This window comes from Melanerpes formicivorus, unplaced genomic scaffold (genome assembly GCF_026170545.1).
Source record: "Melanerpes formicivorus ecotype bairdi unplaced genomic scaffold, bMelFor1.0.p_v2 SCAF_12, whole genome shotgun sequence".
In the NCBI taxonomy this organism is placed as follows: Eukaryota; Metazoa; Chordata; class Aves; order Piciformes; family Picidae; genus Melanerpes; species Melanerpes formicivorus.
Genome location: NW_027142364.1, coordinates 19,656,838 through 19,683,132, shown reverse-complemented (window position 1 = coordinate 19,683,132; position 26,295 = coordinate 19,656,838). Strand labels below are relative to the sequence as shown.

The 26,295-nt window shown below is 48.5% G+C and overlaps 1 protein-coding gene across 12 annotated transcripts; it reads left to right on the top strand.

Annotated features, from left to right (window-relative positions):
• Positions 1 to 215: 215 nt before the first annotated feature.
• Positions 216 to 19,464, top strand: ZIC4 (Zic family member 4). Of its 12 annotated transcripts, none has more exons than XR_010988198.1 (5): positions 8,508 to 9,006; positions 9,115 to 9,729; positions 14,235 to 14,559; positions 16,906 to 17,028; positions 17,881 to 19,464. XR_010988198.1 is itself a non-coding variant. In XM_068145573.1 (4 exons), the coding sequence occupies exons 1-4, from the start codon at positions 221 to 223 to the stop codon at positions 14,654 to 14,656; spliced, it is 1,344 nt and encodes a 447-aa protein (XP_068001674.1). In that variant the 5' UTR covers positions 216 to 220. The 12 variants fall into 12 exon arrangements, 9 of the variants coding, with proteins under 9 accessions (XP_068001674.1, XP_068001672.1, XP_068001677.1 ...); XR_010988197.1 differs by having other exon boundaries at positions 17,745 to 19,464; XR_010988196.1 differs by having other exon boundaries at positions 17,232 to 19,464.
• The last annotated feature ends 6,831 nt before the right edge of the window (positions 19,465 to 26,295 follow it).

Here is a 26,295-nt window from a genome sequence, read left to right as displayed (position 1 = left end):
AAAAGTAAGCAAAGGACAGAGCTGTCAGCGTTATTGTGAAGTCTTCGCGGCGATGGCATTAGAAGTTAGGTAGTCCAGTGCTAGCCTACTCACAGTGAGGGGGGAACACAGTGATCATTCTAGTTCGGTGCAAAATACACGAGAAGACAGGCGAGAGGGTATTTTTAGGAAGGGTATCTAAATATACAGCGTAAGAGTGAATGCAAAAAAAAAAAAAAAAATGTTGTGGGTTGTAGAAGTTATCAAGTGGGATTTGCGGCGCGCTCTCTGCAGGAAACGAAAGCTGCTCCAGTTCAAAGCCACATGCACCAACGTGACATATAAGCCATTAAAATATCATCCTGACGGCTCATTTCTGCTTCATCATACATTCCCTAACTGCTTCCAGAAAGCAAGAAAAGAAGAAATGAAGGATGACCGCCTCGATGGAAGCGCCAAAGAGGTGGTGGGTTTGGGGGGCGGGGGGGGGGGAGGGGGAAATTACTGTTTTCTTTTTTTTATTCTTTATTTTTTTTTCCTCCCCCCCCTCCCCCCGTCTTTTTTTTTTTTTTTTTTTTTTTTTTTTTTAATTTTATTTCTGACCGTTTAGAAATGAGGGGAAAGCTTCAACAGGTTGCAGGGGTAAGTGCCTGGGAGCAGAGAGCTGGTTAGCCCCCACTGCCTGCCCCAAGGGCTGCACCAGAGCTCCCTGTCCTAAGGGAGGCCCCGGCGAGAGGAGGCTTGGCCACCTCCAGGAAGAAGGGATGGACACCCGCTATGCGCGGGGGCAATGCCTCAGCTGCCCCTCACCCACACGGGGCCAGCCCCAGCGGCATACCTCGGCGGGCAGGGGCTGGCGGAGGGAGAAGCGCCCGGCGTCTTCGAGGGGGGGCTCTGGCACCCTCCACTGGACGCCGTGACGCCCCCCTGAGTCTGGGGTGGGGCTGATCTCACACTACAGGCAAGGCGAGGTGGTGGGGGTCCACGGAGCCGGGCGGAGGCTCTTCCAGCCTCGATAGCGGCCAGGCTGGGAGGCGGCGGGTCCGGCTGGGTCCCGCGGCCGAAGGCAGAGTGAGAAATCCTGACAATGGGGAGCGCTTGGGGAGGCGTCCCGGGGGACGCGCTCCCCGCCCAGCGCCTCGCCCACCACCGCGCCCGGTGCCACGGGGGCGCGCCGGGGGAGACGGCGCTTCGGCGTCGCACGCCCTTCTTTATAGGCGGGTGCAGGAGGGACGGATCCCGGGAGCCCGGCCGGCCCCCTTCACCCCCCCTCAACCCTCCCGCAGGCAGAGCCAGGGGAACTGCCAAAGGAGCGGGTGGCCGTTCCAATTTGACTCCGCGGAGGGGATACGAATTCGGTCCCGTCCCTGAGGGGCCACCACGCGCCCGGAGCCGCCTGGGCAAAGGAGGATGCTCCCAAATGCTCGCTGAGGGTGATGGCCTCGAGGGTGACCTCCGACCTGAGCCCAGCTCCATGTGGCAGCCCCAGGCGCCGGCACCCCTGGGACCCCCGCCCCGCTGCGCCTTTGTCATTCCGTCCTTCAGGTCCGGACAGCCCGGCAGTGCCCAGACTCCGTTCTACGAGCTGGGCTAAGGGCTCCCTCCATCCGGTGCCAAGGAACTTGATTTCCTCACCGAGACTTCCTCGGCGAGCTCTCCCTTCACCCTAAGCGGCCACGTTAAGCATATGTTGCGTGACAAGCAGATGGCGGCGGGGCACATGCCGTCCACGCTGCCGCATACCCGGGCAAGCCCACGCATCCTGGGGCAACGCCGTCAAACCAGCTCAGGGCGGCCGGGCTCCGGCGGGGACGACTGCTGCCCCCGGCCCCGCTCTGCCGCTGCACCTTTGGCTGGGTGTGGGGTGAACATCTGGGGAAGGGAGGCAGGTCCCGCCAGCGCGGGCTGCGGCTTCTCGCGCCCCTGGTCCCAGGGTAGGACCCTGGTAAGGTCTTATACCGCTCACTACAGCCCCGAGGCTCGACCCAGCTGTGATCCGAGCAGCTCGGGGAGATGAGTTATCCTCATCCTCCCGCTTCCCCAGTGACACTGCCTAAATGACCGAGGCGTGCGAGGTCCAGCCAGAGTTTTAGTCAATATTTACTCTGAAACACACAACTGTTGTACCTTCGTTTTTTGTCATCTGGCAAATACTTTAAATATTAAATGCAGAGGGTTTGGGGTTGTTTTGTTGGTGTTGGGGGTTTTTTTGTTTGTTTTTTGGGGTTGGTTTTTTTTTTGGCGGGGGTGTTGATATTGGGGGTTTTTTGGTGTTTGTTTTTTTTTTTTCTTGTCCAGTTTCAACAAGTTTTGGCAAATGTTTGGGAAGTGAGCACTCCTCCAGCCTCCCATCCTAACCAATAAAACACAGCTCCTCCAAACCTCTCGCTAGTGGGGCAGTGTTTGCTGCTCTAATTTCATAAACTTGTGAGGATGAATGTAAGTTGACTAGAAAATATAATTCCTAAGGGGTTCCTCTAGTTCTTTTTTCTTTTTTTTTTTCCCCAGCAGTAATTTTCATCGCAGCAGTGAAAACCCTGAAAACATCAAATTATTTGTGATAGAGTATGACTGTGATATGCTGATGAAGTTTCATAATTAACATCATCAATTATTTGTATTACTATAGATTTTTATTTACCAGCCCTGGAGTCTCCATAATAATAGTAACAACAACAATGATAATAATCTCCTTTGAACTAACTGATTATGGATTACAGTGTGCTTTTCTGGAATAATTAAAAAAAAAATAGGCAAAAAGCAGCATGAAACAAAACAAACAAAACCCTCTGAACATTTCAAAGATACCTGCAAAACTTCAGACTCAGCCACTGCATCAAACCCCAGCTCTACTCTCAGAGTTACTGCTGCCGCTCAGAGAAAGCTGTGCAAAGTTCTGCCTGCAGCAGAGGCAGCGTTCTGCCTTGCAGAGTGCAAAGAGCAAGCTGAAAATTATAGGCAGGGAGAAGTGCCAGGGTGGTACTATACTAATCCTTGCTGAGACAACAACTTGCCCTGGAAACTCTGAGACAGTCCAAAATTAAATTTCGGGAGGGAAAGATCTGTAAACAATATAGTCGAGTTGGTAAAAACCTGCCTTACAATAGCCTGCCAGAAGGTGAATGTCAGATCAAAGGAGAACTGAAAAGATGTCCTTCCATTATTTTTTTTTTTTTTTCCCTAAATCAGCCATGGAAACTTCATGACTCTATAAAACATGTGCTGCTTTACCAGGGAGACAGTCTCCAGTTTCCCCTCGGAGAAAGCCTCTCTTCCCTCCACCTTCACTGCTTAACTCTTGTGTTTTGGTTTGTTTGTTTGTTTGTTTCCTTTTCTTTTTGAATCTGTCATGGTCGAGTCATATATATGTGTGTGTGTGCTTTATTCATTTCATATCACACATTTCATATCTCCACTTCTTTCTCCAAACAGGAACGAACTCAGGAAATGAGGCACAAGACTCCCCTTCTAATAAGGAAAAGAAAAAGACTTCACAGAAACATCCTGGAAAAGACAAGTAAGTTAAAATATAGTGGCTTTGTTGGTTGGTTGTTTTTTTTTCCAGTTCAGGGAAAACAGTATTTTTTTTTTCATCTTAGTGTTTAATGTTCTTGCATAAACACAAATCAGCAACACAACTCCCCATCAGCAGCTGTCTAATCCTGCCCAATGCCTATTAATTTGGAGGTTCTAGAATTAATATTTGACGACTCTCTCATTGAAACAACAACCCCTGACCCCATGTGATTGCACTGTCACATTATTCTATGACATATTCATCTTGAATTCATTTACGGACGATTTGATTGGAATGAGGTTTGACATGTATTGGATCCTATTAAAGAAGAAGACTTTGATCTTGTTGATGGGGTTTACACGATATGTATCATCTTTACCAGGGATACCAGGCTTCCACAATGTGGTGTCTAAGTAGTTAGCGACTGACAGCTTATCTGACAGGAATACCTTAATCTTGAGGTACTGAATGAAATATTCTATTTCAAATAAGCATATGATTTACTTGTCTTAGGGTAGCTCTAGGTCACAAAAAGTGAGAGGCAAACCTAGGCACAGCCCTCTGCTCGCCTTCTATCTGAGTTCCCATTATCCGGGAACTCTGAAAAAAAGAAATCGCCTTCAGTGGGAATGGGACAAGGGACTAGAAACAAAGGTAGTGTGCTCCCGAGCTATCTGGTATCCTCTCCTCTTCTCTCGGAGAAGACGCTGGAATTATTGAAAGCTTTCTTAAACCAATCCTTCCTAAACAGAGGTGCCTTCTGTCGGGCAGCCAGAGACTCAGGCTCAGGTCCTGCGCCTGTCCCTGTGTCACTCGCTGACTCCCTCATCCTTTCCTGCGTGGTGGGAGTCTGGGGATAAGGAATTGCACATGGTGACTTCTCGATCCCTTCTGTTTCTATTATTTTAATTTTTCCATTTCTCAAGTACATATTAGATTTTCAGATTAATCTGCTCCCCTCCTCTAGTCCGGGAGTTGAAGTCTGAGCTTAACCCCTAGAACCTGCTGTCTGGAGAGTTCGTCCTGCCCCATCCACCCCTCGAGCACTGGCTAGAAAGTTTTTAGCTGGCTCATTGGGAAGAGAAGTTTCAGCATTCAGGAGTGGAGGATAACAAGAAAAGGTGAAGGGCAGATTTTAATCTTCCCGATGTTTCCTAAGGCAGGAACTGTTCCTTGCGCTGAGCATAACTCTAAGGGTGAACGGGATTTGGCGCCGAGGCAAAGAGCACAGACATTTGGCTTTCTGAAACTTTGCACCTCACCTTCACAGTAAGCTCTTTCTCCGGCAAAACCAGAAATACAGATAAACGCCTTGCTGTGTAGGTAGATTCCTAACAAAAATCAAGGCAAAGTGTGTTGGGTCTGTATAGCCGTCCAGCAGCTGGAGCTGTCCCCATTCCCGGTGTCTACCACAAAGGCATGTGCAGCTTAGTTTCCATACCGCAGGCCCTGGCAGCCGTCCTGCACGGAGCGGGGCTTCACTCAAGGGCCGGAGGGTTGGGGCTGCCCGTCTCGGTCCCGCATCCCCGAGGTGTGGGCAAGTAAAGCGCCGGGTCGGGCACGGAAAGGCAGGAAGCAGGGGGACAACTTTGCTCCCCTCTCAGGGCAAAGCCCGGATGTGTGGGGCCAGCTCGCGTCCCCCCCGAGAGAGCTGGGCCAGCTGCAGGGTCGGACGAGGGCAGCTAAGGGGAGAAGTGCTTACGGCTAGCCCATACAACATGTCACCTTTCTAAAGCACTCCTCCAGCGCGGGCAGGCTTTGGGGCCGAGGGCTGGTAGCTGAAACACAGCAGCTTCGAGAAAATTTGTACTCGTGAACAAGCTGCTCACTCAAGAGAGCATTGTGGTTCCTCTAAACTTCACTTGCCTCTACATAAGATCTACACTATAAAACCTATCCTGTAGATGTGATATATATGCATTGCGCTGTCGAATTGCTCTGACGTCTGAGTTGCAGCTTCAGCTCAGGATGTTTCTGTTCTGCTGCTTGAGTAATCTTGTTTTTCTCTCTGGAAAGGCTCCGGGTTTATCCAGATCATGCATCCTGAGGGCACTCTAGAACGGGATGCCCTTACTGTAGCCAGATGGGTTGGAAAGCAAATAATAATAATTAAATAAATAATAATGTTTAAAATTCCCTGCATAAGCTGATGTCGACACATTTGAGAGTTTGCCGAGAGCCTGGCTTATCTGGTCCAATAAGTCTCAGGCTGCTACCAAGAAACATGAGATCTCGGTCATCCCTTAAGTGGCACCCGTATGAGCTCAAGCTGCCAAAGGGCTGCACAGACAGACATTGAAGTTTTCAAAACGTCCTGGGAGATGCACGGGGCTCGGCTGGATCTGGTCCGGATCCCCACCTCTTCCCCGTTTCTCCGCCTCCCCCCTGTCATGTGGCGGCCTCCGCCCGCCCCCGGCCCCGCTCCAACCCTCACACCCCCCCACCCCCCCCGTGAAACCGGGGCTCACACCAACTTCACCTAACAGTGAGAGACACCGAAGGCCCGGTTCTCCTGAACTGCCTGGAAAAGGGAGTGAGAAAGAGCCCTGGGTGAGGGGCGAGATGAGAGCCTTGAGTACCTGATGAGAAACTCTCAAATATTTTAAATGAGCTTAGGACAAACCAGTTATGACATTTTTAAAAATTGATAAACCGTTCCAGATGTTTCCTCCCTTGACTGAAAAGTGGCAGAATTGATGGATAACAAGTGTGTAGAGTTGCAGTGTTTTAAGGAGGTATGAGGAAAGCTGCTTTATTTGGAATTCACACTCTCAGTATGTTTGTAAGTAACAGATTCATACTTCCTAACGTTTGTATCTTCGGTGCACTCCTATTGAGATGGTCATTAATAGGACTGTCAAATCCATTTTGTAGAGCAACTAGACTTGAAAGTTGAGATATTGTGAGGGTGGTGTGTGATTTAAAGTGCCTGCGTAAACATGTTATGTAAGGATGGAGAGGTAATTGCATCATTTGTCACTTTTCATCATCTCCACTCAGAAAGATGTACATGAAAACGTATCTATAGCTAGTTACCTGAATATCAGCCTTGTGTTACAGGGGAAATATGGTGAAAGCCAAGAAAAGCCAAAATATGTAACTGCAGCTATTCCAAAGTATGGAAAGCTATGATAAAATTGTCCCATATGTTGTTCCATGTGTTCTACAGTTTAATCTTGTGAGTTTTGACCATTGGCTGGTAGATTCTGTTATGAGAGCAGCTGAGCTGACGTTGCCAAACAGTTTCTTGCTTTACTGCTTAGCATAAACCCTATTGATTGCTAATACTGTTGAATTTTTAAGGAGATGCAAAATTCCACTCTGGGAGCTCTACCTGGTGTGCACGCAGTACAGTATCCAATGGCAAGTTAACGTCAAGTCAATGTATTAAGATGCTGAGAGTTTGATAGAATGGGTAGAGAATTAATTGTTGCTTTATTTTGTAAGACTGATGGAGTAACTTTAAGTCAGGATCCGAGTTCTGTAATAATACAGTGGGCAGATATTTACATCTGTGTTTTTCTTTCTTGAAGCCAAAGAATCTTTTGCCATGTTTAATTTACTTCTTTTACGTTTCCAATCCCCCTCTTAGAAAATCTAAGTAGATGTTTCCTTCTGTTCCAAAGCCCTAAGCTTTTCTAAAACTATAAGGCCTCAGATGAACCCCTAACCTATACTTTCATCATTAGCCATATATACCCTGCAGGGTTGTTTTTTCCTTCAGACGAGAAGTATCAGAAATGAGTCCATTTGCAATGCTTTTCCATCAAGCCAAAGATGGAGATTTTTACATGGAACTACCCTGTAAGTGTGCATGAAAGGGAAAGGGAAAGAGACTCCCTCTTCTGGGTTAAACACTCAGATACATTCTGAGCATCATGACTCCTCGCGTTGATCCAGCAGCCAGCAACCAAATAATTGCTAGAACTTGCCAACAGAGAAGGGGACGGGGAGTTTTCCAGGAATCCTTTGTCAGGGCTCGGTCAGCAGTTCAGCTGCTCTAGCAGCAGCCAGACGCGCACGCCCAGCCCGCCAGTTGACGGTAGGGCTCCGGCCACCGGCTCTGCCGGAGAAGGGCCCGCTCCCCGAGCTGTCAACAAGTGGAGGGGAGCCGCAGGTTGGCCTGGGGCCCGCATCCGCGGTAGGCGTGAGGCCACCTCGCATCCCGTGAATCAGGATGGGTGGCAAGGACTGGGGGGGCTGCCGGGGCTCTCCCGGGGGGGTAACACTGCGGGCTGCCTCCCGCCTCGGGGCAGGGCAGCGGGAACGGACAAAAGCCGGGACGTGCGGCCGCGGTACTCTTGCATATGTTTCCCCCACCCGCCTCGGCTTTGTTCCCCCATGGCCGCAGCCCGTTGGCGGAAGGTCGGCAGCGTTCCAATGGCGGGGCCAGAGCGGCCCAGGGGTAAGACCCTGGGGAGGGCTTCCTGCCACCGGACCGTGATGGGGCCGCGGGCTCGGCCGTGCCCCGGGGCCGGGCTGAGTGGCCTCGTGGGGCGGGAACCGCGAGAAGGGGGCCGCCGGGCGGCGGCGCATGCGTAGCCGGCTCGCACACCCCGCACACACCCCCCACGGCACGGCGAGAACCTTTCAGTCAGCGGCAGGACCTGTCACCGGTGACGCCACCGCAGCGACAGCCAATAGGGAGGCACAGTGATTGTTTGGCCGGCGGGGCCGGCGCGGCGGTCCGGAGGCGGTATGGGGCCACCCGCGCCCCGTCCCGCCCCATCCCATTCCGTCCCGCGGCCACCCCGCGCCGCGTGGGGCTCCCTGCTGGCCCCGCGGGGGGACGGGCCGCACGAGGGGACCTCCCCGGCCCGCCGCCGCCAAAAGAGAGCCCCCGCCGGCCCCGCAGAGCCCACCCGCTGGCAGTTTCGCCCTTGAGCCCCGCCGCAGGGGCAGCGGAACCGGGAAACTTTTTTGGGGGAAGAAATTAACAAAAAAAAAAAAAAAAAAAAAAAAAAAAAAAAAAATATATACATAGTTTCCCCCCTACTCTGTGTCTCTCTTCTCCCGCCGTCAGGTGACTTTTTAGCCTTAGAAGCTAATGAGCTTGGATGCTCTGGGGATCCCAATGACGGACCCTGCTGCTCTCTCCAGGCGGAACACGGCGCTGAGATTAGTAGACTTGGCGGGGGCTCCTCGCCACCACCACCCCCCTCAAAGCATGACAAGCTTCCCGGGCTTTGCCGGGCACCCCCACGCCATGGCGCCCACGCAGCCGGGGGAGCACGTCGCCGAGTCCCGCCTCGGGCCGCTCCATCCAGAATACATGGGGCACCGCCACCATCCTCCTTCTCAGCATCACCCAGCGGCCCTTAAGCTCAGCCCTGCCCCTCATCCCCATCACCAGCTCCACCACCACCACCACCACCATCATCATCATCATCATCATCATCATATGGCAGGCCAAGTCGAGGTGGTCTCTAGTCAAAGGGGAGCGTTTGGCCCGGCGCAGTCAGCAGCAACCCCTTACCCCGTCTCTCACCCAGCCCAGGCTCTGGCAGCAGGTAGGGACTTCTTCATACGCAGAGACCTGCCGGCCTCACTCATGCCAGGGCTGACTGAGCAGCATCCCGCTGCAAGTTCTCACCACGGACTGTTTGTCTCAACAACAGGTAGCTACCCAGGACACCATGGTCACCACCACCACTCAGAAGCTGGGAATCCCTCTCTGTTCACTGGACTCCATGAGCAGCCTCCCCATGCAGCTCCAGGTGGCCATCTAAACGGACAGATAAGACTGGGGTTACCTGGAGATATGTACGCCAGGTCTGAACATTTCACTCAAGTACCAGCCTCCAGGACAGATCCTTTTCCTGCTTCTTCTCTTCATAGCTACAGTGGCATGAATCTGAACGTGAATCTGGCTCCACACCACGGCCCGGGTGCCTTCTTTCGTTACATGAGGCAGCCCATCAAACAGGAACTCATCTGTAAGTGGATTGAGTTGGACCAGTCTCCCAAAAAATTATGCTCGAAAACTTTCAGCACGATGCACGAGCTGGTGACTCATGTCACAGTGGAGCACGTTGGAGGACCCGAGCAGTCCAATCACATATGTTTCTGGGAAGAATGTCCAAGAGAAGGGAAACCTTTCAAGGCCAAATATAAACTTGTAAATCACATCAGAGTCCACACAGGTGAAAAACCTTTCCCTTGCCCTTTCCCAGGCTGTGGCAAAGTCTTTGCCAGATCAGAGAATCTCAAAATACACAAAAGAACTCATACAGGTCAGTATGTACAGCTCTCTTTACTCTCTCTCTCTGTTATTCATCATACTGTTTTGCTTTATTTTGTTTTCAATGTATCCTTTGCGTTGTTATTGAATGCACGCCAAGTACTTCTGGAAAAATAAATTCTCAGATTTGTTTGCTTCTTTACCGTTTGGAGGAGGGGGGAGAAATGGGGAAGGGGTGGGGTGGGGGAAAGGGAGAGATAGTACAAATCTCAGAATTCTCATCCATATTTTTTCCTAGTTTTGCCGAGACGTTTCTGTAATGTTTGTGCAGGTAGATCTGTGTAAACGTAGGGTGATATAACTACTATTCGACTATTTCTGCTTATTCACACAGGCGAGGATTTTTTGGGGCTTTTTTTTTTTTGGGGGGGGGGGTTGGTTTTTGTTTTGGGGTTGGTTTTTTTTTTTTTGGCAATTTAAAGTGGTTGGGGAAAAAAAATGAAATCATTGTGCAAGCTCACAAATTAAAAGTGAACAATAGAAGTTACAACTTGTCTAGTCAGTTTTGACTGATGTCGCTGAGATGATGCTGCTCGAACGTTGTGAGAATAACACAGCTGCGACCTTTTCGTTCAACAGTTTTGTTTTGGGCAGAGGGAGTTTCAAATGTTTGATCTGAATAACACTGACATTTTTAATGAGCATTGCCTTCCAAAGACTCTCTGCATTCGCAAATATGGGGAGCTGCTGCAAGTTCTTATTCTCGGGAGGGTAAAAAAAAAAAGGAAAAGAAAACCCGGTATTGTTTCAGCCTTTACGTTTTGAAATGTCATTTGCAGTTCTGCTAAGCGAAATTGGGACATGTGTCAGAAACATCTGTTAGTTCAGAAAATAAAGTAACTCCAATGGACGATCTTGCAAAACTACGTTTGAATTCTTCCGGCCAGGAAAGCATTTATAATTAATGAAATTGCACGTAGAAAGTTTTCACACTTTCAGAACCAGCTTGTGAAGTTGTATTAATTAGTTTAGCAGCCGGTGTTTTTAGTCTGTAGCTCAGGCTCTTTTTTTCCCCCCTTTTCTTTTCTTTTTTTTTTCCCCCTCCCCTCTTCCTTCTAATTTTTTCCCCTCTGTAGAAGAAGATAAGAAATAAGCCTTTTTAGAAAATTTAATCTGTTCCAGTGTAGGGTTTTCCACCTCCAACACCCTTCTCTACAGCCTTATGCACTGCAAGGGAAACTACATAATCCTATTGTAAGATCTGCTAGCAGCCAAATGATTTTTTTTTCACCTTGCAGTTCATAAAACTCCCCTTCCCCCATGCTCGGTGCAGGGCTTGACCTTTCAGGAGTTGCATTTTATGATTTAACTCGACGTGATATAATATGCAGAATGTCTACTAATTTAATATCCCTATCATCTATACATAGCACAGAGATTTTACAGCGACCGTCACTCGTCACCTAATTATTTTTCTATCGCTCTTTGAATAGCTCGTCTGTGTGTAGGGGAGGGGAGCGGGGGGCGAGCAATAGCAAAGTTGTGTTCCTCTGCTTCTTTTCCGAAGAGAAAGGAGTATTCCCCGGGTCACATAACTTGTATCGGAGCCAGCTCCTTGTCGGATCAGCACAGGTACGGCCATTAACCGGGAGAGCTCATCTCTTAATGACAGTGTTTTTCTTAAGTAAACAAACTTTTACTGCTCTTTAACGGCCTCACTGTTTGAAATCTCTGAAGCAGAAAATGGTTAAATTCTTGGGAAAACTGACCTACATCGGAGAGGCAGGTTCAGGGCAAACCCGAGATCGGAGGTTTGCGTTTATTAAACATCATTCCGTTCGTCTGTACTTTTCGCTTTAACTTTCCCGGTGATTAATTGCTGTATTGTGAAAACTCCTGCAGGGCCTTTATGGTTCCACCGTTTCTATTAAACACCCAGAAGTTGTCAAAAACGCAATGTTTCTCAAACCCTAATAGAACTCGCTACGAATTATTCATGAAGACAGTTCCAGATTCAACAGGAAAATTATTGCCTCCTCAAATATTAATGACTTCTGATTTCTCCGAGGCTGGGGAGCAGGCAGAGGGATTTCTGGCGACGTGCGAATTTTCCAGGCTGGAGGATAAGGCCGTTAAGGCGGCGGCAGCAGGACGAGCAGGACGGGAAGGGATCACTTCGCCGCCTTCCCAGCAGGCCAGGAACAATAGTGCGAGGCGTGGGACGGAGCCCCGCTCCCTCACAGGCGGCCCCCGCCACCCCCGCGCCCCGCTCGCAGCTCGGGGGCCGCCACCTCCGGTTCCCCCCCCCCCCCCCCCATCACCCCCCCGGAGAAGTTGGTAAATACCTTAATCCACTCCCGGAGAAGGGGGATTATGCCACAATTTCCAAGCTGAATTTCACTGAACACTTTTGCCCAACTACAAGTATGGGGGCAAAATGGCGGTTGAGATCCTGCGCTTCTCCATCGCCCGCGGTGCTTTCTGCGTGGCTGCACCTCCGTACCCGGGCTGCGGCAGCCAGGACCTCTAAAATGTCCTTTCCCTGCCGGGTAGGGATTTCCACGTAAGAAAACCTGCTCGCGAAAGGAATACTTGCAAATGGTTCGGATGGTTCCTCTTTATGGAGGCGTTCAAAGAATGCAAGCCAGGCAGCTGAGAAAATGCTGCCCTCTTCCCACTTGAAACCTGACTGTACGGAGGGACTTTTCAGTGACTCTTTCAGGGAGTTAAGCGAAGTTGGACATTTTTCAACTCTCGGGAAAGCGGAAAGCGCCGCAGCCTGCTTTTACTTGAATGTAACTCACTATGCACAAGCAGAGTGCTTATGAGGATGGCTTTCCCTGGGGTCTCCTAACTTACTGCTTGCTTGTACTGCGCTAATATCCTTGATTTGTTGTCTCAACTTAGATGCTGAAGGTCCGTAGGTGAAAGTGTAATTAGATTGTATGAGTACGTGGTATTATACGCATATCTACCGCTGTTATGTCGACAGTATTTTGTTATAGGTGTCGCATCTTTTTCTAAGAGACCTTATTTTTAACCTCTTCCCCCTTTCCCTGTCATGCCAGGTATTTACCTATCTCTCTGCTAATGTTACTCTGTGCAAATGTTAGCGGTGCAGGATGTGAGAGCTCCACATTGATTATTACAGTTCATAAGGGACATACTTCAGACGCGGAGCCGTGAGCTTTTTCCCACCCACCTTGCATAAAGTTCATTCATGTGAAATATTTGGAATGCCTTCCTTTATGTGCCTCTGTTCACAGCCGAGCACGAGGTGGGCTACATCCCTCCGAAACTTAATCGTGGCAAACTGAGGAAGGGGGGGGGGGAAACAAAACTAACGGATTCGAAAATAACATGGCCTGGAAGGTTTTACAAATATCGGAAGTCTTTTCGACCACATACGCCATGATGGTGCACACACTGGCTTTGTTTGCACTTCACATTTAAGGCTCGGCAGCATATTTTTGTGGTGCCCTCTGCGCTTTGGCACTTTTCGGTTTATGGGCGAATAAGGAGGTTATTTTCATTCTTGATGGGTTCAAGACCCGAGTACTTCTTGGCGAGTAGGATTTTGCAGTTTGTTTATTATCAGTGACAATAATGTAGTCATCATTTCACCTCAAAGCTGTCTGTGGCGTGTTTCCTTGAAAGCTTCCTATATATCATGTACCATGCCCTGTCCATACGATCCGAGGTTAAACTTTCACAGGACTTCAACAACACGATTATATTTCTATTAAGATTAACGTCACTTATCATATTACCAGACAGATTAATCCTGATCGCAATTCCTTCCATGACTGAGTAGGTTCAAATGAAAAGGGAATCAATTCTACCCTCACGACAGTGTTGTGCACAGGCCTAGTCATCTTCCTGCTGAATCTCTATCGTTTTGTCCCCACAAATCAATGTTCTTTTGAAAGATTTTTGTGCCTTAACAGACAGTATCAGCAAACTGGGGAGAGGGGAAAGGAGGGGGAATGCGAACCTTTCACGGGATTCTAATCAGTGCAAATATGGAGTCGATGGGATGTGATCTAGCCAGGTTGCGAAGATGCACCTGAGAGATTGTGGGAAACGCATTTAAAGTAAAAAACCTTTCCTGGGATAAATCACTGACCACACTTTCTGCAGGACGAAGTCTGCGGGGGCAACACACGATGCTTGCTTAGAACAAGCACTTGGCCTCTAAGTTTTCCTTATCATTGAGCTCTGTCTTTTGCACAAAACCCCACGGTGGCACACTAGGCAGGGGAAAGGGGAGGAGAAGCTGCCCGGACAGGGCACTCATGGTGTGGAGCCGACTGTGCACCCGAGGGGGCACGAAGCAGCGGCGGCGCGGGAACTCGGCGGGGCGGGCGGGGAAGGGCAGGGCCGGTGACGCGGGGGCAGGCGGAGGCCAGAGGCGAGCAGCCCCAGGGAAAGGAGCCTTGCCAAGGCAGAGGAGAGGGGCCCAGGGAGGATGCAGGTTTGGGGAGGGTTCCGGGCAGCGCCACTCCCTGCCCCGCGGCCGCCGCCTTAATGACTGTCCTCGCCCATTGCCTCCTGCAGGGGAAAAGCCTTTCAAATGTGAATTCGAGGGCTGTGACAGACGCTTCGCCAACAGCAGCGACAGGAAGAAACACTCGCACGTCCACACCAGCGACAAACCCTACAACTGCAAAGTGAGAGGCTGCGACAAGTCCTACACCCACCCCAGCTCCCTGAGAAAACACATGAAAGTGCACTGCAAATCCCCTCCTCCCAGCTCCGGCTACGAGTCCTCCACGCCCTCACTGGTGTCCCCTTCCTCGGACTCCGGCCGGGAGCCCCCCGCCTCCTGTTCCCACGCAGAGCTCTCCGCGCCCGCGCAGCCCGCCGCCAACCTGAGTGAATGGTACGTGTGTCAGGGAGCGGGGCCCCGCGGGCTCCTGCCGACCCCCGCCACCCCTCCCCCGCCGCGCCCCCGCGGCGAGCCCCGGCCCCGCTGCTAGCCAGGGAGCAGCGACGGACGGCCCTCGCCTGGCCGGGGCCGGAGAGCGCTGCTCCAGGGCACAGGGAGGCCGAGCGGGAGAGGAGAGAGGCGCTTGGCAGAGCGAGAGACGACGCGCTGCCGAGTACGCGGGTGGCCTGGCGGCGGGGCCCAGCTCCCGACACCTCGCACTCGGAAGGGCTGCTCTCGCCTCGGCCGGGGAGCTGCCACCTCCTCCCCCCGTGCCACACACCCCTCTCCTCCGACTGTCTTGCTCCAATCTGTTTACAAGCCCACTAATTTGCCCCTTTCCTTTCCTTTGCCTTTCCTTGACGGTCCTTTCCTTTCCTTTCCTTTCCTTTCCTTTCCTTTCCTTTCCTCTTTCCTTTCCTTTCCTTTCCTTTCCTTTCCTTTCCTTTCCTTTTCCTTTCCTTTCCTTTCCCCTTTCCTTTCCTTTCCTTTCCTTTCCTCTTTCCTTTCCTTTCCTTTCCTTTCCTTTCCTTTCCTTTCCTTTCCTTTCCTTTCCTTTCCTTTCCTTTCCCCTTTCCTCCCCTTCCCTTTCCCCTTCCCCTTCCCCTTCCCCTTCCCCTTCCCCTTCCCCTTCCCCTTCCCCTTCCCCTTCCCCTTCCCCTTTCCCTTTCCCTTCCTCTTCCCCTTCCCTTTCCCCTTCCCCTTCCCCTTCCCTTCCCCCTTTCACCCTTCCTTTTTGCTTTCCTATTTCCTTTCCTTCCCTTTTCCCTTTCCATTAATTTTTCCTTTCCTCTCCTTCCTTTTTCCTTCCCAGCAGGTTCAAAGTGGTTTCATACAGATTTTGGCTGTACAGGTTTTCTCTTGTCACCAGTGCCATGAGCTGCAGTGTTCTGTTCATACACAATTTTGAGTGTTGTTTTTAAAGAAAAAAAAAAAATACACGATTTGTTACTGGATTGTACCAAATGGATCCATTAAATTCTTTGATTAATTAACCCGTTCAATGGACGTTTCTGGAAAGAATCTCTACTTTCCCCTCTTGCTGTATGTAAATACATATAGACATATCCTATCCCCTCCCCCCCACCAATACTCGTTAATAAGGAAAAGCCCAGGGGGGGTGCGATGATTGACTGTCCATTTTAGCTCCCACTGGTAATGACTTATAATACCCAAACATGCCGGTCCCCACCCCGAGTGTGGCTCCCGTTGAACCGTGGACGCTGGGGCTCCTGGCGGGTGGGGGGACGGGGAGTGGAGGAGGGGAAAAGGGTGGGGGAGGGGGGCAACAGAGGAGGGACAGACCCCACTCCGTGACGTCATAGCAAAGGCCGAGGCCGGGCAGCCCCCTGGCAGCCTGGGTACCCAGGACCTCTGCTCCACGGCGGGTGCTCTGCGAACAGCTCTGGTGATAGACGCTGGTGCCGGACCAGCAACGCAGCTTTTGTACCTTTATCCTCCCCTAGAGCTTCAAACTAGTCCTACGAGGTTCACTATCCTGATTCAGAGAAATAAGCAAGAGGGGGGAACCCCAAAATAAATAAACAAACCTCTTCACTGGGGCAGCTTGAAACTGCCGGATGGTTCCATTTAAATTGCTTTAATGATGTTTAAGAATACCAGATAGTATAGGCAAATAAATAGCATGGGCTGTTTTAAGAGGTTTCGGTGGCTTGCTGAGTGCAGACAGAAGGCTGCTGTAACTGCATCTTCTCGTGTTTGATGCATCACCTCTGAGCCCAGGTGGCTGGAGTTGATGTGTTACAACTGTACACACACGCACACACACAAGTATGTGTATGTATATGTGTATGTGTGTGTCTATATGCACACACACAAGTATGTGCGTGTGTGTGTGCATACACACACACACACACATACACATATAATCTACAGGAAAATAATAAACTGGACAGTGGCTAAAAACATGCTTGCGCCCAGCACCCTCCTTGATGATGCAGCTTAGTTTTCCTCCCTGGGTCAGGGATCTCTTACTCACTGCCCGGATTCGATAACTTTCTTATTTAAACGCCTCGAATATGGACAAAAGCGTGTCCCTGCCGTTAATACACGTAGAGAATTACCTAGATGGGACAATCAAGCCTAAACGAGGGGAGAATTGTGACCCTCTGCAGCTTCTGAAACTTGTGTCACGAAAATCAAGAGATACAGAAGCCATCTGCGGGCGAGGAGGATGTTTCCATCGTGTCCTGAGATCTGTTTATTTACTTATTTCTCTATTTACAGAAGTATTTGGATGTGCAGGCTAATCACCTTTAATTTTTCATTTGCTTGTTACAGATGCCTACCCCGTTGCTCTCAAGGTAATCTAGACAGACGCAGCTGAAAGCCTGAATCTTATGCCTTAGACATCAAAGCAAGCTCGTACAAAGAAGTATTTCTTCACAACGGTGAATCTTCATGGTAAGTTAGGATTTCTATGGCAATAGGCAAGTCATACTTAAATAGTGAAAGGCGAAGTCTGGAGCACGTCCAGGCTTTTCATTAAGGACATAATATTTACATCTAACAGGCCCTTTTTCTTGTGTATACAAGTATATATTTTTGTTTGACGCGAACTAAATCATTTTCATTTAATTTCCGGTAAACAAAACCCACGCGAACAGGGCACTTGTTCCAGACCATAATAAAAATGGATAAGACTGTCAGGAAGAAAAGGCCTGCTTGAACTGTCGCCTCAGCTCACTTTTGTTTCTGCTTTCTGCCGGGATCAGAGAATGCGTTTGGGATTTGAGGGCGAGTTTCTAAAGGCAAGGAAATGGTTTTTAAGGGGGAAAAGAAAAGGAGAAAGGTCTAATCAAGCTCGGGTTGTTCAAAGGGCCTGATTTTGGGGTTGAAAGTGTGAGTTTTATGGTGCATCAGCATGCCACGTTAGGATCGCTATGGTAATGAGGAGAGCAATAGCAAGCGGCCTTCAAAGGAGGCACACTCCATTTGAGACAGTCTATTAAGATACATTTGCACTGACCTTTGGTTTCATGCTAGCTTAATACACTCAATCTGCTCCCCGCTAGAGACAGACTTCCTCCACCGAATGCACTTTGGCGGAGTTGGGCTTTACTGGGCTTCTCCCTGCCCCCAAGACAGGCATTGTAGCCCTGCTCTCCTTCTCCCCAAAGTAAAGGGCTGCCAGCGAGGCTCGGTGAAAGCTTCCGTCCCCTCTGACCAGCACTTCTGACCAGCTTCTCACAGCAAAACCCAGCCACAAAGCTTGAGAAGTGTTTCCCTCTCTCCACCCACCTCCAACCCTCGCAGGGGAACCGAAAGACCCCGCCTTGGTCTGCCTCGGCCCCAAGGAGTAAGTGTGCTGATGGAAGTTCCCCCAGAACCCGGGAAAGAGGGCCGAGGGCCGAGGGGAGCCGCCCGTGCCCTCCTTCCCGTCCTGCCCTGCCTGGCCGGCACTGCGCGGCAGCAAGCGGAGGATCCGCGGTGAGGGAGGAACTTGACACCCGCACGGCCGGGGCCATGGGCACTGGGCCGTGGGCCCGGGAAAGTTAGAAGTCCATGTTTCAGTAATTGTCTTGTTGTTTATTTTATCCAAGTACCCTAGTGAATAGGGGAAAAATAAACACGATGAAAAAAATTTCAAACAGTTGAGTCGTCTTTAGTGCCAGCCCTTGTGGTTGAATAAAAAGGATGGGCCAATTTCTATTGAGCTGAGAAATCTTTGAAGTGGGAGTTATTATCTGAGAAATTCCTACTCGTCGTCCTAACAACGCTGATGAAACGTAAAAGGTTCTTTGTCAGCGATTTGTTCTCCTCTCTGTCAAACTCTCTCTGCCCGTTAGCTTTAAACCGTTTCTAAAGAGATAAAATCAAACTTTTAAAGATAACTTTAGGGGCCCAGAGGGTGCAGAAAACACCAAACTATCGAATCTGTATAGACATACATCTGGATATATGTGGCTGTGGCTGTGTGAAACTCTATGTGTAGATCTCCATAGACGTGTGACCTTACTGTTCGAAAGTTGAAGTGATGTCCAATTTTTTGCATTTTATCCTCTGAACTTTTCCGTCTAATAGATTATACCTACACATATGCTGCACAGAATGCGAATCTTGAGAGAAGGCAGAAATGTTGGGTTTCATTAACACCAGTATGTGACCAAAACCCGTTTTCTTTCCATTAGAGCGAAAGCAAAAGTGTAGACGTAAGAGTAAAGACTTTGATCACTTTAGCAGTCCGAATAGCTATTAAGCATGTATATAGTGCAACGTATCGAAGTTGTTGATGCATTCAAAGAGATGGCTTCCATATGCTCTCATGTTTTATTGTCTGTAAGTGTAAAGATAGTCAAACTGCATCCCTTTTGTATCTTCATTTATAAACATCATGGTGAATACTGAATTGATTTCCCTATCAAGGTTTATTTAGTAGTTTCTTACTGGAGATCACACAATGCTCTGTTCGTAACAAGAATTCCTTGAAATTGTAACTCTTCCGTGTACTTCTGTTCTAGTTGTTACAGAACGATCTGAGCCCAATACTGCCATTCTAAGAAATCCCATTAATTAAATGGGGCTTTTCCTGAGTAAAGACAGAGTCAAACTGCAGTGGAGTGGATATTTTATTATTATTACTGTTATTGTTGTTGTTATTATTATTATTAATTCTGGATCTTGTCATTTTATGGGAAAATCTACCAAATTCTTTGTGAACTGTACAAAGAAGAAGCCTCTGAAAACGTAGCTCACAAACAAACAAAAATACAAAAGCATTTGCAATGTTAATATGTTGTATCTCTTTCTAGACTTCTATATTCCATTTTTTCCTTCATGACATGTTTGGTAATGAAGGACTGTTTTATTGTGTGTCTGAACATACTATTTATTTTTTAATATTTGGATTTTTTTACAATAAATATTTATAAATGTTTCAATTCTATGGCTATCTTTACGAATGTGCACTTTTAAACTCTGTGTTTGTCCCGATGATACTGAGTCATTCCTAAAAGAGTGTAATCAGTCCTTGGATTTCTGTTGGTTTTCTCTAGTAGTTGAAAAAAATTTCCCCAGACTGGTGTACTATTAATGTGGCATACAATCAGGTACTAATGCGTGTGGTTTTGTTGGTCTTTAACCTCTTTTAATGTTAATCGTTTTAGGTTGGCATTTGCATTCAAAGAACAACACAAACCACTTCTTTGGTTACATTTCTGAGATAACATTTTTCAGACAGGAGACTTCTAACGGGCTGTACTGTGAAAACTGCAGTGCCCAGTGTCACCCAAGTGTAGTCCTGTCTCTTTGTTGTGCTGGTTACCTCTTCAGTGGCACCCCGAGTCATGCACACGCAGTTTGGTTCTGGGATCACTCATGCTTTGAATATTGTCGAGGGTTTCCACCTGGAGCCTCTCCCGAAAGGCTGCTGCACCCCTCCGCCCCCGAGGGGTTATTTTTTTGGCAGGGCGGGTGAGGGATGAAACTGCTCGCTTGAAGAAATTTTTTCCCCTAAAATTAGTAGCTGCCACAATGACACTTTTTTATAAGATTCCCTGGAGTATTGAGAAAGGTTTTTGTTGCAGGGGTGGCGGAGCGGGTGTTTGGGTTTTGTTTGGTTTTGTCTTGTGCTGGTTTTCCGTTTAAGAGAGGTAATTCGTTCATCAGCCAAGATAATTTGAAGGTGAGCTTTCTTCGCCTTACATACTCTAATAACCGATTTTAACATGTTCCTGGGTTTTGCAGCTCCTGAACATACTCTGAGCTTTCTTTGCATGACTTTTTAAGCCGCATCTTTGCAGTTTAGAGGGATGCAGCAGCCTTGGGCACATAGCAGCCCAGCTCCCCGGCGGGCGCCATGCGCATGCGTGTTGCCTTCACTCCTTTTAAGCAAGGAAAACTTGAAAGAAGTTTCTTGACACAAAAAGTTGGCTTTGGCTGGCAGGAATATTGTCAATTAAAAAACACATTTGAGTACAGAAAGAGAGGAAGAGGAATAAGGAAAATAATTAAAGAATTAAAATAATTCAAGAAAAAGAAGGAAAATATTTTTCCTTCTCTATAAAAGACAACAACAACAAAAAGGTCTATAAAGAAAAGGAGGGCTAACAGTACATGCTAATTAAAGAATACAATTCTATGGTCTATAATGATTGAGCGAAGACATGTACTTATTACACTTGACTGTCAACAAGGGAAGGAATGTCCCCTCAGACAACATGGTGAGAGACGTGTGGGCATTATTAGTGGTCCTTTTATAGACATTGCCTTTTCTTTCTCAATGCTGACAAACCATTTTGGAGGGAACCATCCCCTGTTGCTTCCTATCATCGATCCCCATGCAAGCCCCTGCATTGTTCAAGTGCATTAATTAAAGACCATTCATTTCACAAAAGAACATTGTATGCTCAGGAAAGGAAGATTAGAAATATGAATCAGTAACCCAGACCCGTTTTCACTGCCTTATGGAGAGAAGCAGAGGGGAAGGGGGTGCAGCGTGTTACTGAACACACTGCACCTTCCCAGCCTGAAAGGGGGCTCAGCCATCATTTAGATTCTCTGGGACAGAAATCCCAACGGATTGCAAATAATGATTTAAAAAAAGGAAAAAAAAAAAAAGGGGGGGGGGGGGGGGGGCTGTCGTCAAATGTCCATTTGTGTCGGGTCCCTCGAGCCTTTCCTTGCGCCCCAAGTGCCCAGCCCTCACTTCTCTGCACCTACGTCTCTGGGGGTCTGACCCCACTACCTGGGAGTGACTGCGGGCAGGGCTGCTGGTGTGTGTGTGTATACGCATGCCCATACACATTTGGTATGTCAACGGGATTCTCCCAGCTGCACGTAGAGGCAGAGATGCAGAGGAGAGTGCTCATTCCTCCCCATCACTTCACTGCCTAGATTCTTCCATTCCGAAAGAAAAAAACAGCTGGTCCCAAAGTCTGTCGCGACACGAATGTGACCTATCGTGAGAAGGTATAAGGAGAACGCAGGGCGGCGGAGGTTATGCGGGAGTGGGGGAAGGAGCGAAGTCGGATTCCCAGTATCACCCACATGACTTGCTAAGCGGCTCCAGCTTCTCTAAAACCTCTGGGCCATATGTTAGTTTATTTACACCCTTTGTCTTTTCGTATGTCGCCTGGTGAAAGAATATTCCTGGGATATAAATGAAAGTGAGCTAGAGTAAACAAACAAGGGGAGCCCCTGATTAAGGAATATGTAACATTTCTGAGATCCCGACAGAGCGCGTCGTTCCCATGGTTATAATGGGGCCAGAGTAGCAATTAAAGCTTTTAGTTAAAACCTCCAGATTTTTAATGCTGAATGACACATTGACTCCATTTTCTTGTAGATGATTTAGAGTTTTAGCAGGATTACAGTAAGGGAGGAGAAGGAGGGAGGATGACAAAAGTCACCGCAAAACCAACTCTTTAGCAATAAGCCCCAAAATAGTTAAAAATATGGTACAACAGATTAAGGTGTTCCTAGTGATGACAATAGCTCAGAGAAACCTCTGCAGCTTTCCCGGGAGCCTGAATTTATTCTCAGGTTCTTCGTTTGGAGCTGCCCTGCTCCGAGGCGAGGACAACGCAACCGCGCCTGGATTAGACGACGAGACCCCGCGGCTGTGGGCACCAGCTTGGAGATCCACACATCTGCTTCGTTGTCCATGGGAGTCAATCCTTTATCTTAAAATAAACATCATGCCCTAACGAGTCGGATGGGTTTATTTTTCTCTTTTCACCCAAGTCGGTGTTACGCAGACTATCGTCTGCTTGCTGCTGCAAAACTCGTTTCCGGGTCATTGTGCTGGGGTATGTAGTCCAGGGGAGCCCCTCGAGAGGCCAGGCTGAGCACCCGGGGAACAGGAGTCAGGATGAGCCCTGCCAGGCTCTACCACCCGCCTTGCCTAGCAGACCTCCCCGAGACTGTGGTGCCTGCTGTCAGCTGCTCCTTTTTGCCCTCACCCTTCCTTGCTGCTGTCCCTGAGGATACATACCTGCCTCAGTTCTCTCTGAAAGCCAGACAAAAGCGCGGATTCTCCCACTTCCTTCCCCCCTCCCCTCCCCCTCCAGCTGTTTTGGAAAGACACACACAGAGAATTATTCTCCAACTTTTGGCTAATCACGGCTGCTTTAAATTATCCTCTGTCCTCGGAGTGAGATGTGGGGCAATAGAGAAGCAGTGGGATCTCCTTGCTCTACCGTCTGGTCCTGTAAGCGGCTGGAAAACAGGGTGCATCTGAATTTGGGCAAAATGGGGCTGCTCTCATGCTGCCCGCTTTCCTTGTTCCTCCGGGGCCAAGGGTGGCCAGGCTGGGAGACCCGGAGTGGGGAGTCAAAAGGGGGTTTCAGGGAGGGTGGTTTTGTTCTCACTACCTGAGGACAGATTAATCCTCGCATATACTTGATAAAGATGAAGATCTTGCTGGGAGGAAGGGGGAGGAAAAAATGGGTAAGAAAAGAAAGAAGGAGTCACAGGATTGTTATTGTCTAGAGAACAGGCCACCTTTAAAAACCTGTTGTAGAATACAGAGACTCCTTTAAGTGTGAAATATCATTTCATTGTAAATAGTAAAAAAAGAATCGGTAATCCAACTTCCGGAAACTGTTCTGAATTATTTCAGAAGACTCTTTTAAAAGGGGATTAGTAGGGCTTTAGGGGCAAAATCCTTCTGTTTTATTCAATCTCTGATTTTATGTTATAATTACTAGATGTAAAGACTCGCGAATTAGTATGCAGGCGTCGTCCAGACATTATGCAGGTGCTATTCTAATCATTCAGCTTTTTAATTAAGGAACGAGGTAAGAAAACAGAATCATAAAAACACTTTTGTGAGAGCTGAGAAAATCGTGAGCGACTGCATGAATAAAGCCTTTATACCTTATCCTGACAGGTCAGACACCAATTGCCTGACTTACGACCTTTTCTTGCTGAAACAATGGTTAACAGCTTTCTCACCTTGTTCCCATTATAGCCTTTATTCTCTCTGAATTTATGGAAATGGCCTTAAAATGCTTACACTAAAGAGGGATGCAGAAAGATATTACAATTTTAATTGGTCCGTGTCCATAACAAAAAAAAAAACCAACAAAAAACAACCCACAACCCAAACCACCAACCCACCACCCACCCCATCCCCCCCCCCCCCCCAAAAAAAAAAAAAAACAACCCACAAAAAAAAAACCCAAAACTTTCATTTAGGTCGTTAGGGAATAGAATGGGTCGCAGCCCGGCACGCGGATTGGGATACATCGACACAATCTGAAGCACAAAATTCCCATTCAGGAGAGGAGAGGACACAAGTAAACAAAAAAAGCCACCCAAAAGTTGCCGAAATGGCCGGGTAACCGCCGCGGCTGGGACTGCGCCGCTTCCCCCCTTTGTTCAGTGCGTCAGGCGGCATCGTGCTTCTTGATCCCGCGACGCGAACTTAAAGCCTTTGTGGGGCTTTTGTTATTATTATTTAATTTCTTCCCCTTGCCTTCCTCCTCTTCCCTCCTCTCCCCCCTCCCCATGCCTGGCACTACTGCATCACGTGTATTAACATATGAATGAAACAACCAGAGCCAATGCACTTAAGGTAATACCTATGCTCCGTTCTCGCCTGATTATCTTTTTATAGAAAGTTACATTAACTAATGACATTTACATAAATATGAATAATTAGTAAGGTAAGTGATTCTGCTCCGAAGGGGGAAGGCGGAGTAGAGAAGTGCCTGAGTCCCGAGCCCAATTTTCGGCTCTGCAGACCTGGGCGCTGCTTCGCCCTGGCACCGGGCAGAAGGCGCTGAGTCGCCTGCGAGGAGAGGAACCGTCACATTTATATTGTTTTCTCTCTCTCTCTCTCTCTTTTTTTTTCCCTAATGTGAAACTTTTCTGTTGTGCCCCTCTTTTATCTCCCCTCCAGACCTCCAGTTCTGAGCAGAGTTCAGTGGCTGTAAATGATAGGTTCCCAAAAGCATCAATCCGCGCTCCTCTAGTACTTGGCCGAGAACAATGCAAGTATTAGGATATCAGCAGCACTCGAAATGATCACGCGTTAAATTATTTTGCTTTCACGGATGAGGGGGCTTTTTTCCAATGTAAATCAAGCGCTTTAGTTATTAAGTCTGAACACTAATCTCCAACAACCTTTACATAATGTGGCAGAATGTGCCACACCACTTCGCACCTGCACTCTGAATAGAGCCGCCTTTTCAATGTAAGACACGCTTGTTGCCCCTGGGCTCCAAAGGAGTTGTGTGAATAAGTCAAGCTTTTTGAATACCCCTACTCGCTTTCTCTTCCTCCTTTGATCACAGAAAATGTCTTCTAATTTGTCCTTTTTCATTGTAACAACGTTTTCAAGTCTCTTTTTATTTTCCAAACCACATATTTATAAAAAGAACATAAATCGCCTCAGAAAACAAAAGTTCGCTCTTCGCCAACTGGCCGAGTAGCCTATGATCACTTTGTTATTCACAAGGAGAAGGAGAAAACAAGGTTCTCGCAAAGACTGTTGCCTCTCGAGTTTGTCCTAAACAAACGTTTAACTTTGGGACTGGACGCGGGGGGAGAAACATGTTTGTTCCCTTCAAAAGTAAGGGCAGATCCATTTGACTTGGGGATCCGCTCCCTGTCCTCTCCGAGCTGGTGACCATCTGCGCTTCAACCTTTTGGGTACTGACGATAAAGGCGTGGAGGAGATCAGGAGGGACCAGTATCTCTCCTTGCCCATTGGAGTGACTATAGCTTTCGCCTGTTTTCTGTGACCATCAGACAGCTCAGGGCGAGGCCAGCTGTAGCGAGGGAGTTTGCAACGCATTAATTCTTAGCTGAGCTGCCTGCTTTAACGACCTTCGACGATAATGAACTCAAATTTACAAATTCACGGAAGATGTCAAAGGTAAGAGGGAGAAGAACCGCTGGAAAAAATAAATAATAATTTTTAAAAGACCAAAACATCACCACCCCCCCCCAAAAAACATCAAAACCAACCAAACAAACTCCAGACAAACCCAAACAAAAAGACCACTAACACAACAAAAAACCCACCCAAAACAAAACACCGACCCCGTCGGACCCCTGTCCACTCTACTCCCGCCCCAGCCCCTGGATCCTATTTTTCCGCCGAGGAGTCGGACGGCGGTTGCCCCGCTGCCGAGAGCATGGTACCCGGCCCGGCTGCTCATCAGCCCCGTATCGCTGCAGAGGCCGAGGCTAAAGCCCAGCAGGGGTTCCACCTCCTGCCTCCGCCCCGGCTCCGTCTCAAGCATTTCCGAGGTGTTTTATCCCAGTGTCTGATAAGGAGCAGTAGGTTAATGGCATTTTAGTTAAGTTGGTCTCTCTGCAGGCTAAGCCCAACCTAGGAGTTTCTCACTCCTCCTTCTCACAGACGAGTTTCCGGACGACTCTTTAACATGCCTATTCATTAGCACGTTAATCAAAGCTGTAATCCCAGCGAAGAGGTGCCAGTGCTTTCCTACTGCAGCTACAGCCGCCTCCCGAGCCTGCACCTATGCGCAGCGCTGCGCAACGCCCGCTCCCCCCGCTACCGGGCTGCTCCTCCGAGAGCCTGTTTTCTTACATTACCGTAGGCTCCGGGTAAGAAAACTAACAAATCCTTCTAATAGAGTTTAAAACACTTTGATGTCTTGCCAAGAAACACACTTCCTTCAAGAGACAAGTCAACATTTGTTTTTCACATTAAATGGCGTTTAGTTGCCACTGAAAAAAAATAATGCTGAAGGACCA

What these genes read in the sequence shown, in the direction of transcription:
- ZIC4 (XM_068145568.1), top strand. Translation starts at nt 8,544, where the DNA reads ATGAGCTTGGATGCTCTGGGGATCCCAATGACGGACCCTGCTGCTCTC. An exon ending in ACACAAAAGAACTCATACAG is followed by an intron (nt 9,730 to 14,234) that starts GTCAGTATGTAC and finishes TGCCTCCTGCAG; the next exon opens with GGGAAAAGCCTTTCAAATGT.